Genomic DNA, 18,222 nt, shown 5'->3' on the forward strand with positions numbered 1-18,222 from the left:
CCAGTAAGATGGGGAGGCTGGTGTGATAAGGATCCGGAAGACTGTCTCCAGATGTAATACACACACGTACACATGGCTTTCGATATGTGGTAGTGGAGTAGAGGCCTGAGGACACACACTTAGTGTGTTGTGAAATATGTTGTAAATGTATTGTAATGTTTTTAAAAAATTGTATAACTGCCTTAATTTTTCCGGAACCCAGGAAGATTGGCTGCTGCAATGGGGATCCATAATAAATATAAATAACTATTGTTTAGCAGATTCCACATTCTCCCACATTCCATTTTCTTATGCTGCACCTGTACATCTGATCCATGACTATGACAGTGGGCAGGCAAGAGGATTCAGCTGGCTAATGGCTTATAGATCTAAAGATGAAAACATGTGGAGCAAATGGTCTTGTATACCCCTTTTATACCAATGCCTGTATTTTGGTTACATGGTCTGTGAAAATGCAAGAATCATGACTAAGTCTTAAGGTGGCTTTTCATTTACATTTTTTTTTGTTTGTTTTACCCCTTACCCTTTTCAGATATACCAAAAAGCTGGTCTAAAAAAGCAGGCATGGTAAATTAGTGGAATGTTGGTCTGTGTATGAAAGGCATATCAGAACCTCTACGGGATCAGTGTCCCGCTCACGGGACTGTTGAGATAACGTGCGCTAATGTGATTAGCATGAGGTTGTAAGTAGAAAGAAAATTTCCCAAGACAGACATATCTGATATGGGCAGAAAGCTTAAATTCTTGTTAATCTAACTGCACTGTCCAATTTACAGTAGCTATTATAGTGAAAGAATACCATGCTATTGTTTGAGGAGAATGCACAGTTATGAACTTGAAAATGTATTAATTAACCAATTAGGCACATTTGGGCAGTCTTGATACAACATTTTGAACAGAAATGCAATGGTTCATTGGATCAGTCTAAAACTTTACACATACACTGTTGCCATTTAGTGGTCAAAATCTAAATTGTGCCTAGATTCTTAAGTCATATATTGGCCTTTCTCTTGCATTTCAAAGATGATGGGATTTTTTTTTTTAACATCTTTTACCAGATCTAATGTATTATATTCTCCTACATTAATTGAACATTTCCACAAACTTCAAAGTGTTTCCTTTCAAATGGTATGAAGATTATGCATATCCTTGCTTCAGGTCCTGAGCTAAAGGTAACTAGATGTGAGTATGTCATTTTAGGCAAAAAAAAATAAAAAAGGGTCTGATCCTTATTAATAGTAGTTGGTGGCATAAGGGGTGAGTAACACCCAAACAATGGAATACTGAGAGAAACATGTTGCGAACTACTCATTTTTTTCTAGTTTTCAAATATGCACATTCTTCTCTTCTCCCCTGCAACTCCTCCCTGGGTCCTTAGTGTACAAGAGAAAGTAGTGCACTATGTTTTCTGTCAATATACCTTGCAAAAGAATGGTTAATAAACTACTCTAAGGGGGCCCTATACATCTGTGATTTTTTCCCCCCCAGAATACTGTTTTATAGTTTCCCATATTCTCTTTTCTCAGTTTTATTTTTCCTGGTTTTAGATTTGTTTTGATTTTCACTCTCAAAATTACAATTGTTCAAAGAGAAACAACGAAATTGGATATTCTGAGTGCATGTTAATGCTTAAATCACATCCGAAGATACATTTTTTTTTTTAGGTCTGGAAGAAAACGAACAAATGTAGATTTCTTTGTGTAATTCCCCTTTAATTGTGCATCTATTCAGTGAGGAATGTGCCGGTCTAACGATGGTTCTGTCTGCTGCTGCACATTTCATGGCAAAGTTAGCAAACAACAAATAATAGATACAAATTATGTACTTATAATATACTTCTGCCAGGTAAGACTACTTTGTAGTTAAAATTTAATTGAGAAGGTTTTAGTGAAAGTATTTCTGTCAACCCACGACAGTTATCACATTAACATCAACACGAAGTGATAGACAAACACGCGCACCACACAAACAGACAGGAGCAGTATTGCTAGAAATTAATTGCCATTTATTGTGTTAGATTTGGCTTTTTAAGCTAATAGTGTCTAACTAGGGGTGGGATAATGTCAATTTTGCGTTGATTAAATAGTAGTTATGCACATATTTTCACTTATTTTTATGGGGAATACATATTGAAATATTTATTTTCTAAGCATGTCAGCCATGCAAAATGTTTAAAGGTTACTGTTCAAGACTTCTGTATTATTTTATACAGTGTGTCAATGCTTTGGTCTGCGGTAGTGAATGAAGAGCCCCATTGGCGTTGTGCCTACGAGGTTACTACATTGTTAGAACCCACTGTGGCATAATCTGCATCGGTAATTGCTTGCCTAATGAGATGGGAGGTGTGGCTGTTATTCAGAGCATCCTATTGGGCTCCCTTCAACTGGAAGCAATTAGCATGCAATTTTAATTTGGTTATAACTATTTTTCATATTACAATAGCAGCATGTGTCACTGGTAACACACCATTCATTTACATTGTTTAAGGTGTAATTACAAAGGGCCAATGGATATACCTTCACAGAGGCCCATTGTTGATTGTTGTAGGTCAGTCACTCACTAGGAGGTGGAATTGCAGGATAGATATTCGAATTACGTTCCTGGAGTTTGCAGTGTGTACACCAATTTACCTGATAATTGTACTAGAAATGTGTCACGTTCCTGACCTGTTTTCGGTTAGTTTTTGTATGTGTTAGTTGGTCAGGACGTGAGTTTGGGTGGGCAGTCTATGTTTTCTGTTTCTATGTTGGTTTATGGGTACCTAATATGGTTCTCAATTAGAGGCAGGTGGTTTTCATCTCCCCTGATTGAGAATCATATTAAGGTAGGTGTTTTCACATGGTTTGTTGTGGGTGGTTGTCTCCTGTGTCTGTGTTTGTTTGCACCATACAGGACTGTTTCGTTCGTTCGTCGTTTTGTGTAGTCATTTTCCTGTTCGTGAGTTCTTCGTTGTATGTAAGTTCGCATGTCCTGGGGCCTGTTGCACAAAACTAGGATAAGGGATTAAGCCAGGATATCTTGGTGATCCTGGCTCAATTGATCCGTAATCCGGTTGCACTAAAGATGGATAGGGGGCAGGAGGATATGTTATGGTATAAATTACCATGGAGATTTATTCTGTGGAGCTAGCCTGCTCCAGACCAGGCTAAATTCCAGGATCTATTTAATCTCATCCCTAATGTCAGTCAGCAGTCACCACAAATGGAAACCAATAGTTATTTCACTGCTCACTATACATTGTTATCACATAACTAGACCCACTGTTATTATTTAAACGTTTGTGATCATTAATTTCAATGATTTTGGATAAAAAAGGATTTTTAGATGATGTTGCTATCATTAGATAATTTACAGTTTCCCATAGACTATAAGGCTATATATAAAATGATAGAATATTAGGGCCACAGAGGGGAAAAAAACACAAGTCATAATATTGTAACCAGTTGTTTTAAAGGAGGACAGTTGTTAAAATGACAGATGTGGGGCATTTCGTGAAATTGTACTTCAGTATGGTTTCATAAACAAAGACATGCTGATGTGCCAGAATATTAAGTATCACATTGTCATAAGTATCAAAACTGTAAAAACAATATGTAGCTTTTCTGCAGAAAGAACCAGCCTCATAAATTTATGACTTTATCCTTTTTCTTCAGTGTGGCCCTAGTACTCTGTCATATAAACAAATACACATTCCATATGAATATAAAAACACAATGTGTAACATTATGTTCCTTTATTGAATAAGGACAAAACAAAGCAGGTAAACCATCAGCTCCTTTCGAAACTGAAGTCACAGTGACTCTACAAGATGGAAAGCACAGAATCCAAGCATATTATACAAAATGATACATACACATTCAAAGGTCTGTATATAACACACCCTGCATGTCTGCACACTAAAATAAATGCAGGACAAATCCATACACATCAACTGAACAGACAAATGAATGGATGCAGTAGCCTCCCTGCAGCCTTGTATTACACACAGTATACCGCACAAACATCATAAGAGGCCAAATTCGTCAAAAAACGAACCCAAAAAAACCCAAATTCCTCTGCCACCGCAGGACATATTTAACCAAAATTGAAAGCACACATACTAACTAAAATAATTCAACACATATTGGTCCCTCAGCAGCCGACCACTGTCGTCATCAGGGAAGATTGCCGGATTGTCCCAGTCCATGGCTGGTGGCACTCTGGGGGCCCTCTCCTTCCTCAGGCAGGCCACATTGTAGAGGACAGCACAAGCCACAGTAATATCACATGCCCTAACAGGGCTGACCCTTAATTTGTGAAGGCAGTGAAAGCGTGCCTTCAGGAGGCCAAAGGTCATTTCAACTCTGGCCCTGGTCCTGGCATGGGCATGGTTGTAGGCCTGCTGTGCTTCCTGGGGGTCTGTGAAAGGTGTCAGGAGAAAAGGCTGGCAGCCATACCCCCTGTCTCCCAGCAACACACCAGAGAATTCACCTGTCAACACAAAATCTCATCATTACTACCTCATAAACACAGTGATATTCTTGACACAGCCATGATGGTTATAAATAGGGGTTGTGTGGCTTACCTTGTGATAGGCACTGATAGATTTCAGAGGCCCGAAAGATTCTGGAGTCATGGACTGAGCCAGGCCATTTTGCCACAACATTGCTGATCACACAGTCAGCATTGCAGACCATCTGAAATCATAAGATGAGGAATATTACACCAATCAATGCACATCACTGGCAATGCAGAGTGTTCGTCAATGTACAATATCAAAAAGTTATGTTCACCTGAACATTAATGCTGTGAAAGGATTTCCTATTCACAAAATCGGCCTCATGGGCACCTGAGGGGGCTTTTATCCTTATGTGTGTGCAGTCCACTGCACCAATGACATTGGGGAAACCTGTCACACAAAGTAATGAGTATCCTACTATGTGTTAACAGTTGTCCTGTAATTTGTAGATCCTCTTACCTGCAATCCTATAGAACTCCTCTTTGATGTCACAGAGTCTTCTGTGGCCAGGGAAGGAGATGAAGACATCTGCTAATGCTTTGATAGCCAGACACACACTCCTTATTGTGCAGCAAATTGTGGCCTTGTTCAGCTGTTCTGCATCCCCCACTGAGTACAGGAAGGCTCCACTAGCAAAAAAGCGCAAGGCCACACAAACCATTTGCTCCACACTCAGTGCATGGCTCCGTGCAGTGCGGTGCTTAATCCTGGGACCCAGTAGTCTGCATAGATACCTGATGCCATCTGCAGAAAACCTGTATCTTTCATATAGATGGTCATCAGGGAAGGCCAGTGGGTCCAACCGGTCCCTGAAGACCCTTTCTCGCCTGAAGGCTCTCCTCAGCACAAGTGCTTCTTCATCCACCACATCTCGCACGAATGGGCATGCCATTGTCAGAGCAGAAAGGAACACACAATTTTGGGCCTTCATATAGGCTAGTGGCCACACCTGGTGCTGGGGGGGTGGGCAAAAGAGGGCGATGCCTTATAACGATGACTTGGTTGTACTGATTGCTGGGAAAATAAAAAAAAACTTAGAAAGATGCCACCGTCCTGTGTGCTCACAATAAGAGCTCATATGTCATGGCTCACTTGACTTTACGAGAATATACCTAATTTTTATTTTGAGCTGTGTCATCTTCTTGGAGCTGGGGGAGGAAAGAAAAATAATGATTAATACATTTGTGTTACAGTTAGCATACAGTGTACATTGAAGGCATATCTCACCTCCCTCTCAAGTTTTTTTATTTCAAGGTCCAGTTTCCTAATTGTCCTCTTTTTTATCTTTTATCTTTTATCTTTTTCTTCTTGTACTGAATGTCTATGTCTGCCAGTTCTATTTGGCGCCGGAGGTGGTTGCCATACAACTTTCTGATAGCTTGTGAGCTCTGTGAACACAATACAATTAGCGCAGCTGGAATTTGGCAGGATGTGGTGTCCTTTTATTAATACGCACTATGTTGCCAGGCTGGTTTTCCCACTGTATAGCATCTGGGTCCTGTAAAAGAAATTAGATTTTTTGATTTTGATGAGGACTCCTCACCATTGTAGAGTAAATAGTACTTTCACAGTCTTAACATGATACCTCATGCCTTCTGGAATCCAGAGAGATGGTCTCCTCCTCATCATCGTCTCCATCATGTGCTGTTGCTGCTGCACTGGGGCCTTCACCCTATCACATTTAATCGGATTCATATTGAAGCTAGTAGACAAGACATGCCAGGCCTACAGTATGCCTTTGATGGAGTACTCACTGGATCAGCATCGTCTGGTGCTTGTGCTGGTGGCTCTAACAGGAACACAGTGCTGCCAGACACTGCAAGGCAATAGGTAAACCAAAGTCAGACAGTCCAAATTGATTCAATATGAATGTGGTTGTATCCCATGTAGAGATGGAAGGACATACCTTGAATGAAGCGGGTGGCATCTTGGGAGGAACCTATGCTCGTCTCTTTCCCCCCAGGGATCCCCTCTAAGACGGGCCTGCCTTTATTTAGCTCCAAGGCCATGTCCTCTGCTGGGGTAAGGTCAGCCTTTGGTGACCCACCACCCGTGCCTTGTCTGTGGGTATTCTTTTTCACTGCTAAAACAGTACAGACAATGTGTGAGCAGGCACCTTCTGGGTACAATATATGCTTGTGCTTTGTTAAATATTAGTCAGGGACCATACCATTCTGCAGAATGTTCTTGTATTTGATTTTGACCTGCTGCCATGTCCGTTTTGGCCCGTTCATGTTTAATCTACACACACACACACACACACACACACATTTAATGGAGTCACACTGCAAAAAATTACTTGGTATTTTTGTCTTGTTTTCAGTAAAAATATCAAAAAATGTATCATAGCTTTATACAGTGTGATGGAGTTACTTTACACAATTTCACTCATATCTGCAGTGGATTTCAATTAAAAATTTAACCGTTTCATAATTACAGTACAACTGCATTTTTGGAGATGTGAATTAAATATTTGAATTGTAATTGTGATGTTTCAGCGGAGCGGTGAGTGTGTAATTGTGCACTACTTACGCATTCAGGCGGTCTGCAATACTTTGCCACGCTTTTTCTCTTTGCTTTATCACTGTGGCGGTGTTGCCTTTCTTCTTAATTATATCTTTTACCTCCTCGTATGCCTCCATGAGGATTTGTGCTTCCGACGGGGAAAAGTACGCGGCTCTAGTTGCCATGGTAAATCAGTTAATCTGTGATCTGTGGCGGGGTCTATTTGAGTGAGCCGTGAGCGCGCACCTATCCAGGATTGGTTTCACCTGGCTTAATGAATCCGTGTCTGCTCATCCTGGCTTGGTCTTTGTGCAACCAATTAAGCCTGGACGCACATGTTTTGGCTTCATTGAGCTCAGCTGAGTCATTTATCCCGGATGTCTTAATTCTACTTTTGTGCAACAGGCCCCAGGTCTGTCTACTCCGTTTTGTTATTTTGTTTGGAATCAAGTTTAGTTCGTTTTTGTCTTGTTTAATAAATATCATGTCTAAGTATCACGCTGCGTCTTGGTTCAATCCATGCTCAACGCCGTTACAAAATGTCATGAGTCAGGGCAGAGTTTTTCCTGGTCACGTCACATGATGTTTATATGCCAACGTCATCATCACATGTAATGAGTTCATGGGTTTCTGTTTGTCTGTTTGCATTCCCACAAAACAATGCTGGTGATGCCACAAACTACGAAGGACTGGCACAGAATGGAGCTGTAAGTACCCCAGATTACCAGAAGAGGTCCTCGGTTAGCAGAAATAGAAAAGACTACCAGCTCTGAACTCATTGTCCACCTCTAGAAATTGTCCTGACTTGACACAAGAGGATAAGACAGGACTAATGCTTGTCACTAAGCAAGTTAATATCATTCCTATTGGGACCAATTTATTAAGATCAAATATATAAAATCTAACAATCAAGCTGTTCACAAATCATGGTACCATATAGGTGGAGGTAGAGGCTGCTTACAAGCATCAGTTCCATACAGTATCTTATCTGAGGGTGATCTGTCTCTCTGGGAGCGCTGATCCTCATGAATTAGCTGGCAGTGTCTCTTTATGCGTGTCTCTCTATAGATTATTCAATAGATTACGTTTGCTTTAAATCTCACTGCTACTGATAGAGAACAACAGAGGGGACAACCTGTTCTAAACGGAAATCAGAAATGTCATGGGGGCTTGTGTGTGTGTGCAAAGAGGATTAAATAAAAATGACTGTAAAATGAAAGGTTTTATATAATTATAGGAATGTTTATTGAGAAAACGACAGTAGGATCAACATCTACTCTTCAAGCAAACATAAATGGTACATAATGCCAAGTCTATATGACAATCAGTATCAAGATGATGTACCTTCCAACTATCTGGCAACTTAGATGACAACAGTGTATTGAAAAAAATACTACAGAAAAAGCCTCTCGTGTTCTGAAAGACAATGCTGGCCACTATATCGTTCACCAAGGCTAGGCTAAACAAAGAGAAAGAGCATGACGAGTGATGACGTTGATAGACATGACATTTCATAAACACAATAACCAATAGACATACAGAACATGCTGTCATAAAGCCCCCACTTACAGACAGTATAACCTATGGCTTAACAGTACAAGGGAAATAAAAAAACTAATCTCAATGTTCACAGATTGGCACGGTAACAACACATTGGATGACATCAATAGTAGTCCGTGTATCAGTTCCTGTGAACCATGTATTAACCTGAAGAACAGCGAATGTTTGTGGAATAGTTGCATCTATTTTCATGATATGCAAGGAGATAGACAGGCCATACACCACTAGGGCCAAGACTACGAAACTGCGCTAAAGCACGCTTCACATTTAAAGGTAATTTCCAATTAAGCCGACATCTGCAACGTTTATGGGATCTCCACAAATGCGGTAACACTTCCCTTAAAAGCCAGGTGTATAACAAACGAGTAACAAGCAGTGAAATCTCAGCTTTTTTCTTAGTATCCTCTGAGTGACTTTCATGTCTAACATGGCTACAGACTACCTCTGTCCATCAGCTGACTAAACTCATTACATTTCACTGAATTTTATTCCATCAAAGATTTCGTCTCAGAAATAAGGGTTACTGTTTCTCGGAGTCCTGCAATCCATAAATGACTGATGCCAGGGATCACAATTACATGGATCAAGAAGTGGACAGATGTTCTGCTCTTTCCTGTCCCGGGCTACATCCCAAATGGCACCCTATTCACAGTATAGTGTTGTCGCTCTAAACCAGTGGTTCCCAACCAGGGCTACCAGGACTCAAGGGGGTATTTGAGAAGACTCATGAGACCATAGGCCTACTGGTAAAATGCACGTGAGGGGATACTCCAGGCAGAATTCACTTGGTGGTACAGTAACCGGAAAAGGTTGGGAACCAGACAGGTTGTCTCCCGTAATGTTTCAATGTTCCATCTTGCGCCTCACGTCCACCACATGCATCAAACTATTTGCATTCTGGAGGAAGTCATTCATTGTCAAAGGATCAGTCCGCAACACTATGTTGGGGGTTCCGCACTAAGCTGCACATGTTCAATATTTTCCACTTGTGCTTTACCATGCGGTGGTACAAACTGAAGTACACACACAGACTCCAACTAACTACAGTAGCTTTTAGCTAGTTGAAAAGCCAAGTACATTTGCGTCAAGTACAGAAAATGCGGGTTACACAGCCAGCAAAACAAAACGCATATGCATCTGGCGGACATTGGGCATTAAAGCCTAAATCATAGTCCAATCATAGTCCATTGCTTGAGAATTTGAAAAGTATGAAAGCCAAAGGTCCAATACTCTAGAACACTGCTGTGCCTACGCATTCATGTTTTGGACTATGATAGACGCTTAACACATCTGTATGAAATAAGGTATAGCATAGAGGAACTACATCACTGCCTACATCCCTGCCTGCATCTCTGGTTGCATCACTGCCTGCGTCACTGCCTACATCTCTGGTTGCATCACTGCCTGCGTCACTGCCTACATCACTGCCTACATCTCTGTTTGCATCACTGTCTACGTCACTGTCTACGTCACTGCCTACATCACTGCCTACATCACTGCCTACAGTACATCACTGCCTACACCACTGCCTTATCTGCTTCTTGGCCACAACCCCTGGCATAATAAGTAGCTAGCAAGATGGAGATCAGAGGTTATTTTTAAAGAGTGCAGATCACACACTTTAAAAACCCCTCCAAAAGTTTTGCCTGCAAACTTTGGTTTTGAGTCATGACTTCTGGCACGTCTGCCTCGTGATTTGATGGGAGAGTTGTCTGTCTGAAGATGACCCATCTCTTATCAAAGTTACCAAGAGAGTCATATCTACCAGACCCTAGTTACTGTTGTCGCCTAGTGTCATATCTACCAGACCCTAGTTACTGTTGTCACCTAGGGTCACATCTACCAGACCATAGTCACTGTTGTCACGTAGTGTCATATCTACCAGACCCTAGTTACTGTTGTCACCTAGGGTCATATCTACCAGACCCTAGTCACTGTTGTCACCTAGGGTCATATCTACCAGACCCTAGTCACTGTTGTCACCTAGGGTCATATCTACCAGACCCTAGTCACTGTTGTCACCTAGTGTCATATCTACCAGACCCTGGTTACTGTTGTCACCTAGTGTCATATCTACCAGACCCTAGTCACTGTTGTCACCTAGGGTCATATCTACCAGACCCTAGTTACTGTTGTCGTCTGTGGTCATATCTACCAGACCCTAGTTACTGTTGTCACCTAGGGTCACATCTACCAGACCCTAGTTACTGTTGTCACCTAGTGTCATATCTACCAGACCCTAGTCACTGTTGTCACCTAGGGTCATATCTACCAGACCCTAGTTACTGTTGTCACCTAGTGTCATATCTACCAGACCCTAGTCACTGTTGTCACCTAGGGTCATATCTACCAGACCCTAGTTACTGTTGTCACCTAGGGTCATATCTACCAGACCCTAGTCACTGTTGTCACCTAGGGTCATATCTACCAGACCCTAGTTACTGTTGTCACCTAGTGTCATATCTACCAGACCCTAGTCACTGTTGTCACCTAGAGTCATACCTACCAGGCCCTAGTCACTGTTGTCACCTATATTGGAAATAGGATTGCATTGATTTGAGACTCAGTCCTTCCCACAAGCTGCTTCACAAAAGTCCACTTCTTCTTCCCAAACCATCTGAGCCAGAGAGACCCTAGACTTTGGAATGGTCTGCCAGAGGAGTGCAGGCTTGCAGATTCAGTGCCTGCTGATAAAATGACTGCTGAAGATACACGTTCATAAAGATGTTTTTAATGTAGGATTACAATGTATGATTTTAATGAGCTGTTTTAAGTAATTCTCCTTCCTCCTGTCTTTGTTTCTTTGTTAGTACTTTTATTTTATTTTATTATTCGTGACCTGTATTGAAAAGCGCTATATAAATAAAGGTATTATTATATTATTATTATGAAGCAGACTATCTAATACTGCATTCAAATAGGCTACTCATGATGACAGGACCAAACCGGATGTAATTGTTTTCAATGAGACAGGGACAGCAATTTCCATCCACGTGTTCTCCCTCTCTAGCTACAGGTGTAGGATCTTAATTTGACCCAGTTTGCTGCAGCAGGAAAATAATCCTGCAGCAACAGAAAATGTGAATTATTATGTGGATTATAATCAATATTTCTGTAGGGGTTGATACATTTTTCGTAAAGGAAATGTCAAACTTCAGAAGCATTTTTAAACCTCAAATACACTACAAGTTCTCCTGCAACAGGGTGATCAAATTAAGATCCTACATATGTAGCTACTTTTTTTGGTCTCATCCAAGTCCGTCCGAAAGTTAGGGCAACATCCCCCTTGAACCTGCTTCAGGGTCCCAAAACTCTCCACATCCCTCTTCTTCTCCCAAACCCTCCTACACCAGGGCATAGTCAAACTGGCCCCTCTCCAACGGGTCCCTGGGGTCGTTGGTCCAGGAGGTGGCAGTCATACTGTTGTAGGGGTCCAGCAGGATGCGGATGCAGCGTACTATCAGGAAGAGCAGGAGGAGCAGCAGGAGGCCCACGAAGCACAGGGCCATACACTGTTCCACGTGGCCTGCTACAGGCAGCAGCCCCGTGCCTGAGGGGCCCCTGGGGAAACTTGCTGGGGTCGGGGACAACAGTTCATAGTGTTCATAGTCCAGCCAGGAGGGAACATCACTCATCTTGGAGTTGGAGTGTCAGAAATGTGACCTACACTGAAAAATGTCCTTTGGTGTTGAGATTGTTTTGTTTTCGAATTAAGGTAGAAAACAGAGTTTGGGCATGAAAACAGTTTGGGTATCGGTCATCATCTAAAAGGTGCCTTTGTGTGGAGTGGATGTGGGTATTAGGGGGTCAATTCAGTTCACCCTTTGGCCACATAGGCAACAACAGTGATAGAAGCCAAACAGGGATGACATGATGATATGCAGTTCTATGGATTCATGAACACTTCAGTAAACCAATAACAGACAAGTTGGAACAGGCTCACTGGGGCTTAATTCATTTTCAAGGACTCGTCGTGTTCTGGTGTCCATGTGGGAGGGTAACAGCCAAGGGACACAGCCCTGTACAGTACATACAAGCTGAATGTGACAGTTGTACCAAAGTCCTCCCCGCGTACCACTTACTGTTGCACTAGTAACTGTAGACTCTCTAACCTGTCAAATCTACTTCTTTAAGCAATGGTCCAACTATGCCGGGGGCCTTGTGAATAATTAGAAACAGGAGGCGGGGTGAGGGGGATACATTTAACTGAGTGGTTGAAGAGGAATTGTGGATCAATGACCTAGTATATAGTGCTTGTATGTTCAAAGGTTCACAGCTTAATAAGCTTCAGGTCAGGGTAAGTGGAGTGAGAGATTTTCATAAGAAGCTTGGCTCTGTGGGCCAATATAACAAGAGAGAGAGTATTTCTTATCCCCAAACTAATAATAACATTATAACCGACTCATAAAGTCCATTGATATTTCTGACTGGGCTCACCAATAAGTTAGAAGTACTGTAACACATAGGAAATGTCTGTATTGTATTGCTATTAATTCTTCTCCTTGGGTCAGTAGTTAAAACGCCTGGTTGGTTATTGCCAGAAAGATGATTGAAGAGTGATTGCAAGGTCTAATTGACAGGTCAGCTTGAACAGGAATAGAGTAGTCAGAGGCATCTCTTCACTGTTGGGCTGAATAATTGCTCCTCTCTGTTGGGGATGCCATAGTCATTCATCATTCGCTCCAACGGTGCTGTGTGTCTCCATTTGGAACTCTTCAGCGGACAACCTGAAAGAACAAGCAACCGAGTCAAACAAAACACTACAGTCAATCAGTGCCCAGCATGAAGTGAACAACTTGAGGAGCTTGGTTTATTCTACTGTATAAAGGCTTGATTTAAAGTAATGTTCAGACTTCAGATAACACAAACAAACGTCTGCAAGTCCAACACTTCTGTGTATTTCACCTCGGAGAATGAACTCAAACATTTGTCTCAAACACTTCAGACTGACGTAAGAAAGTCAGCAACAGAATGTGCATAGGACTAAACACTGATCCCAGGGAATCCTTGTGATGCCAAGAACTCAGTCTTGTTCAGAAAAGACAATCCATTTGAATGGGTGATGAGAGCTTAGCAGGAGCAGCTCACTCTGCAGTCTGCTATGTCTATTCCATGAGGCTTCTCATCCTCTCTGGCTCCTCACAAAGACAAGTTAATAGCCTGCATGGGCTCAGGACAGGCTGAAAGCTTTAATGGAGACTGGATCAAATAAGGAGATGATACCCTGGTCCTGTCATTTATCAAACAGCTGCAGCTTATAGGGTTGGACAGTTGAGAAAACCAAAATAAAACGCTTGATCAACATTGAGTGCTTAAATTCAACATTTACATTTACATTTAAGTCATTTAGCAGACGCTCTTATCCAGAGCGACTTACAAATTGGAAAGTTCATACATATTCATCCTGGTCCCCCCGTGGGGAATGAACCCACAACCCTGGCGTTGCAAGCGCCATGCTCTACCAACTGAGCCACACGGGACCACATATCAGACTCCGTGGTGAATGACTACAGGGCAAAGAAAGGGTGATAGGAAATCTCAATCCTGAACAGTAATGGGCCGAGGGAAGTTCTATTGACTTCTATTAACTTGAAAACAGGACCGAAAAGTAAAGAAAATATGTAAGGAAATATTAATGCAAAAAAAATGTAAGCGCAGGGGTGTGAAGAAAAACGAACAGAGCACAACCATGAATGTTTGGAATAACCACATTAAAATGATTGTCTTGAAAAGCAAACAAATACAGCTTCCGCCCTCTTCTGGTTCCGAAGCATTAGATCAATCATTTAGGTGGCTGTCCAGATGTGCTCTTGAACACACCAAGACTCAGAGCCATGGTCACAGCAGCATCACAGAGCCATGGTCACAGCAGCATCACAGAGCCATGGTCACAGCAGCATCACAGAGCCATGGTCACGGTAGCATCACAGAGCCATGGTCACAGCAGCATCACAGAGCCATGGTTACAGCAGCATCACAAAGCCATGGTCACAGCAGCATCACAGAGCCATGGTCACAGCAGCATCACAGAGCCATGGTCATGAATACAGATGATAGAAGGCTACAAATCCACTAAACTGATCCTGGGCCAGACTGGGACCAGAAATCGGCCCTGGCATTTCTAACACACAGGCCCAATTTTTTCCCCTGAGGCCCCTATTATTAGCCCAATAATGATCATTTACCTAAAAAAACAAGTTAGATAGGATTGCTCTGCTAAAAATGGACCAGCCCATCTAGCATTTGCCCGAAATGCCAGATGGCCAGTCTGCCCCTGAGCTGATCTTTAAGTTATTACATGTGCTGATGTGAATCACATATTGTAAAAACACTTCACATGTCAGTGGCTTTGGCCAAGGCTTTACATTTTCTCAAATTTAAATTCCATAGGCAGTGGCAGCTATATGTTTTTTTGTCTGAACCAAAATGTTTATATTGTATGGTAGTTTACAGAATTGTGACCTAAATTAAATAGTAGCCTAAACGAAATATAACTTATAAAAGATTAGTTGGCACAAAAACACGTGGACATTTACAACTTGAAAAGGGTGTTTTCAGCCATAGACACCCGTTATTTGCATGCAAAACGAATCAAAGTATTCAATACAATTTCATCCCTATATCGTCAGCATCTGCATTTCATTAAACTTCTATAAAGTGGACAAAGTCTCTCAGAACACTGAATAACTGACGACAATTGAACTGGTGAATTGATTGACTTCGGTTTCGTGAAGTCTCTTGGTCGCGGCGGATGCGCAAGTCTTCTGGTCCACTTGACTGGAATCCCTTGTGAAGTCGTCTATTCAGCACCACGGTCAGCGCTCCTTTTATCACCGCACTTGCTCGCGGTGTCCTATATGTTCGCGCGCAGTCTATCCAAGGGCCAGCCTCTCCACGCGTTCAACTCCTACCCCACTCATTCCCTCCCATCTCATCCACTTTCTCAACAGCTAGTACATAGGTACATAAGTAAAGGTAGACTCTTATGTACAGATACGCTTAATTTAATATGACCTTGATTCTCACAGCAGGAAAATAATCCTGCAGCAACAGGACATGTTAATTATTATGTGGATTATAATTAGTGGACATTTTTGTAGGGGTTGAGATCAAAAGGTCGGTGGAGATCATTGTTCATATGATTGCATAAAGTGCCTCGGGCTAAAAGGCCCTCTCTTATGTAAAATGAATGACCAGGCCTATGAGTGACACTCAACGGCCAGCAGGACCCCTCTCGCACCAATGCTCTGCCAGTATAGCCTACCACACGAGAATAATGCCATAAAAATGGTTCATTTACAATTCAGGAAGCACTTACATAAGCTCTTTACTTGAAATGTAGCACAATGAAGCTCTTTACTTGAAATGTAGCATAATGAAAGATGCCAAAACCCCATGACTTTGATTTGAAAGATCTAAAAACATTCAAAAGCTCAACTGTCCTTTTTAGTATATAGACTAAAAATGGTCCTTATTATTCCCTCACCTTTCAAACTTCTGTTAAGCCTATTTGATATTTGAGGGACAACTTGGTTGATCGGAAAGTATATATTTTGTTAAACTTCTTATGGCTGCAATCCCGTTAACGGGATGATATGACAACAGCCAGTGAAAGTGCAGGGCGCCAAATTCAAACAACAGAAATCTCATAATTAAAATTCCTCAAACATACATGTATCTTATACCATTTTAAAGGTAATCTTGTTGTTAATCCCACCAAAGTGTCCGATTTCAAATTTACAGCGAAAGCACCACAAACTATTATGTTAGGTCACCGCAAAATCACAGAAAAACACAGCTATTTTTCCAGCCAAAGACAGGAGTCACAAAAAGCAGAAATAGAGATAAAATGAATCACTAACCTTTGATGATCTTCATCAGATGACACTCATAGGACTTCATGTTACACAATACATATATGTTTTGTTCGATTAAGTTCATATTTATATCCAAAAACCTCAGTTTACATTGGCACCATGTTCAAAAATGCCTCCAAAATATCCGGAGAAATTGCAGAGAGCCACGTCAAATAACATAAATACTCATTATAAACTTTGATGAAAGATACATGTTTTACATAGAATTAAAGATACACTTGTTCTTAATGCAACCGCTGTGTCAGATTTCAAAAATCTTTACGGCAAAAGCACAATATTCAATAATCTGAGAACAGCATTCAGCCACAAAAGTAAGCCATACAGTTACCCGCCAAATTGTGCAGTCAACAAAACTCATAAAAAGCATTATAAATCTTCACTTACCTTTGCTGATCTTCATCGGAATGCACTCCCAGGACTCCCACAAGAAATGTTTGTTTTGTTCGGTAATGTCCATCATTTATGTCCAAGTAGCTACTTTTGTTAGCGCGTTTAGTACAAATCAAATCAAATCAAGTTTATTTTATATAGCCCTTCGTACATCAGCTAATATCTCAAAGTGCTGTACAGAAACCCAGCCTAAAACCCCAAACAGCAAGCAATGCAGGTGTAGAAGCACGGCGGCTAGGAAAAACTCCCTAGAAAGGCCAAAACCTAGGAAGAAACCTAGAGAGGAACCAGGCTATGAGGGGTGGCCAGTCCTCTTCTGGCTGTGCCGGGTGGAGATTATAACAGAACATGGCCAAGATGTTCAAATGTTCATAAATGACCAGCATGGTCAAATAATAATCAGGAGTAAATGTCAGTTGGCTTTTCATAGCCGATCATTAAGAGTATCTCTTCCGCTCCTGCGGTCTCTAGAGAGTTGAAAACAGCAGGTCTGGGACAGGTAGCACGTCCGGTGGACAGGTCAGGGTTCCATAGCCGCAGGCAGAACAGTTGAAACTGGAACAGCAGCAAGGCCAGGTGGACTGGGGACAGCAAGGAGTCATCATGCCCGGTAGTCCTGACGCATGGTCCTAGGGCTCAGGTCCTCCGAGAGAGAGAAAGAAAGAGAGAAGGAGAGAATTAGAGAGAGCATACTTAAATTCACACAGGACACCGGATAAGACAGGAGAAGTACTCCAGATATAACCAACTGACCCTAGCCCCATGACACATAAACTACTGCAGCATAAATACTGGAGGCTGAGACAGGAGGGGTCAGGAGACACTGTGGCCCCATCCGATGATACCCCCGGACAAGGCCAAACAGGAAGGATATAGTACACATATCCAAGTATATCCAAGTACACATATCCAAACGCTCATGCAGGTCCAGGCGAACGTCGGACGAAAACTTCAAAAAGTTATATTACAGGTCGAATAAACTTGTCAAACTAAGTATTAAATCAATCTTTAGGATGTTGTTATCATAAATATTCAATAACGTTCCAACCGGAGAATTCTTTTGTGTCTATAGAAGTAATGGAACGCAAATCGATATCATGTGGAATGCGCATGACCAGGACCTGGCTCTCTGCCAGACCACTGACTCAAACAGCTCCCATCCGGCTCAACATCACAGTAGAAGCTTCATTCAACGTTCTACAGACTGTTGACATCTAGTGGAAGCCGTAGGAAGTGCAAACAGATCCATATCCTACAGTATTTTCAATAGGCGATGTGTTGAATACCGACCAACCTCAGATTTCTCACTTCCTGGTTGGATTTCTTCTCAGGTTTTTGCCTGCCATATGAGTTCTGTTATACTCACAGACATAATTCAAACAGTTCTAGAAA

The 18,222-nt window shown here is 41.7% G+C and overlaps 3 protein-coding genes across 4 annotated transcripts; all 3 read right to left on the reverse strand.

Annotated features, from left to right (window-relative positions):
• Positions 1-3,697: 3,697 nt before the first annotated feature.
• LOC139560299 (putative nuclease HARBI1) lies at positions 3,698-5,769 on the reverse strand. 2 transcript variants are annotated; one of them, XM_071376948.1, is made up of 5 exons: positions 5,611-5,769; positions 4,958-5,512; positions 4,773-4,888; positions 4,565-4,676; positions 3,698-4,470 (listed from the first exon to the last, which is right to left on the reverse strand). In XM_071376948.1, exons 2-5 carry the CDS (start codon positions 5,427-5,429, stop codon positions 4,100-4,102), a joined length of 1,071 nt encoding a protein of 356 aa, XP_071233049.1. In that variant the 5' UTR covers positions 5,430-5,512; positions 5,611-5,769; the 3' UTR covers positions 3,698-4,099. The 2 variants fall into 2 exon arrangements, with proteins under 2 accessions (XP_071233049.1, XP_071233050.1); XM_071376949.1 differs by having other exon boundaries at positions 4,958-5,769.
• Positions 5,770-5,800: 31 nt separating this feature from the next.
• On the reverse strand, positions 5,801-7,412 carry LOC139560300 (uncharacterized). The gene is made up of 6 exons (XM_071376950.1): positions 7,031-7,412; positions 6,669-6,739; positions 6,405-6,581; positions 6,253-6,314; positions 6,084-6,170; positions 5,801-5,996 (listed from the first exon to the last, which is right to left on the reverse strand). The coding sequence occupies exons 1-6, from the start codon at positions 7,186-7,188 to the stop codon at positions 5,904-5,906; spliced, it is 648 nt and encodes a 215-aa protein (XP_071233051.1). The 5' UTR covers positions 7,189-7,412; the 3' UTR covers positions 5,801-5,903.
• Positions 7,413-11,907: 4,495 nt separating this feature from the next.
• On the reverse strand, positions 11,908-12,198 carry LOC139559520 (cortexin-1-like). The gene has a single exon (XM_071375594.1). The coding sequence runs from the start codon at positions 12,196-12,198 to the stop codon at positions 11,908-11,910; it is 291 nt and encodes a 96-aa protein (XP_071231695.1).
• Positions 12,199-18,222: the final 6,024 nt, after the last annotated feature.

The sequence above is a fragment of the Salvelinus alpinus genome, chromosome 30, assembly GCF_045679555.1.
Source record: "Salvelinus alpinus chromosome 30, SLU_Salpinus.1, whole genome shotgun sequence".
Taxonomy (NCBI): domain Eukaryota; kingdom Metazoa; phylum Chordata; class Actinopteri; order Salmoniformes; family Salmonidae; genus Salvelinus; species Salvelinus alpinus.

What these genes read in the sequence shown, in the direction of transcription:
- LOC139560299 (XM_071376948.1), bottom strand. Translation starts at nt 5,429, where the DNA reads ATGAAGGCCCAAAATTGTGTGTTCCTTTCTGCTCTGACAATGGCATGC. An exon ending in GGAGTTCTATAGGATTGCAG is followed by an intron (nt 4,889 to 4,957) that starts GTAAGAGGATCT and finishes TTTGTGTGACAG; the next exon opens with GTTTCCCCAATGTCATTGGT. An exon ending in CTATCAGTGCCTATCACAAG is followed by an intron (nt 4,471 to 4,564) that starts GTAAGCCACACA and finishes TTGTGTTGACAG; the next exon opens with GTGAATTCTCTGGTGTGTTG.
- LOC139560300 (XM_071376950.1), bottom strand. Translation starts at nt 7,188, where the DNA reads ATGGCAACTAGAGCCGCGTACTTTTCCCCGTCGGAAGCACAAATCCTC. An exon ending in ATTGCAGACCGCCTGAATGC is followed by an intron (nt 6,740 to 7,030) that starts GTAAGTAGTGCA and finishes GTGTGTGTGTAG; the next exon opens with ATTAAACATGAACGGGCCAA. An exon ending in TGCCACCCGCTTCATTCAAG is followed by an intron (nt 6,315 to 6,404) that starts GTATGTCCTTCC and finishes ATTGCCTTGCAG; the next exon opens with TGTCTGGCAGCACTGTGTTC.
- LOC139559520 (XM_071375594.1), bottom strand. Translation starts at nt 12,198, where the DNA reads ATGAGTGATGTTCCCTCCTGGCTGGACTATGAACACTATGAACTGTTG.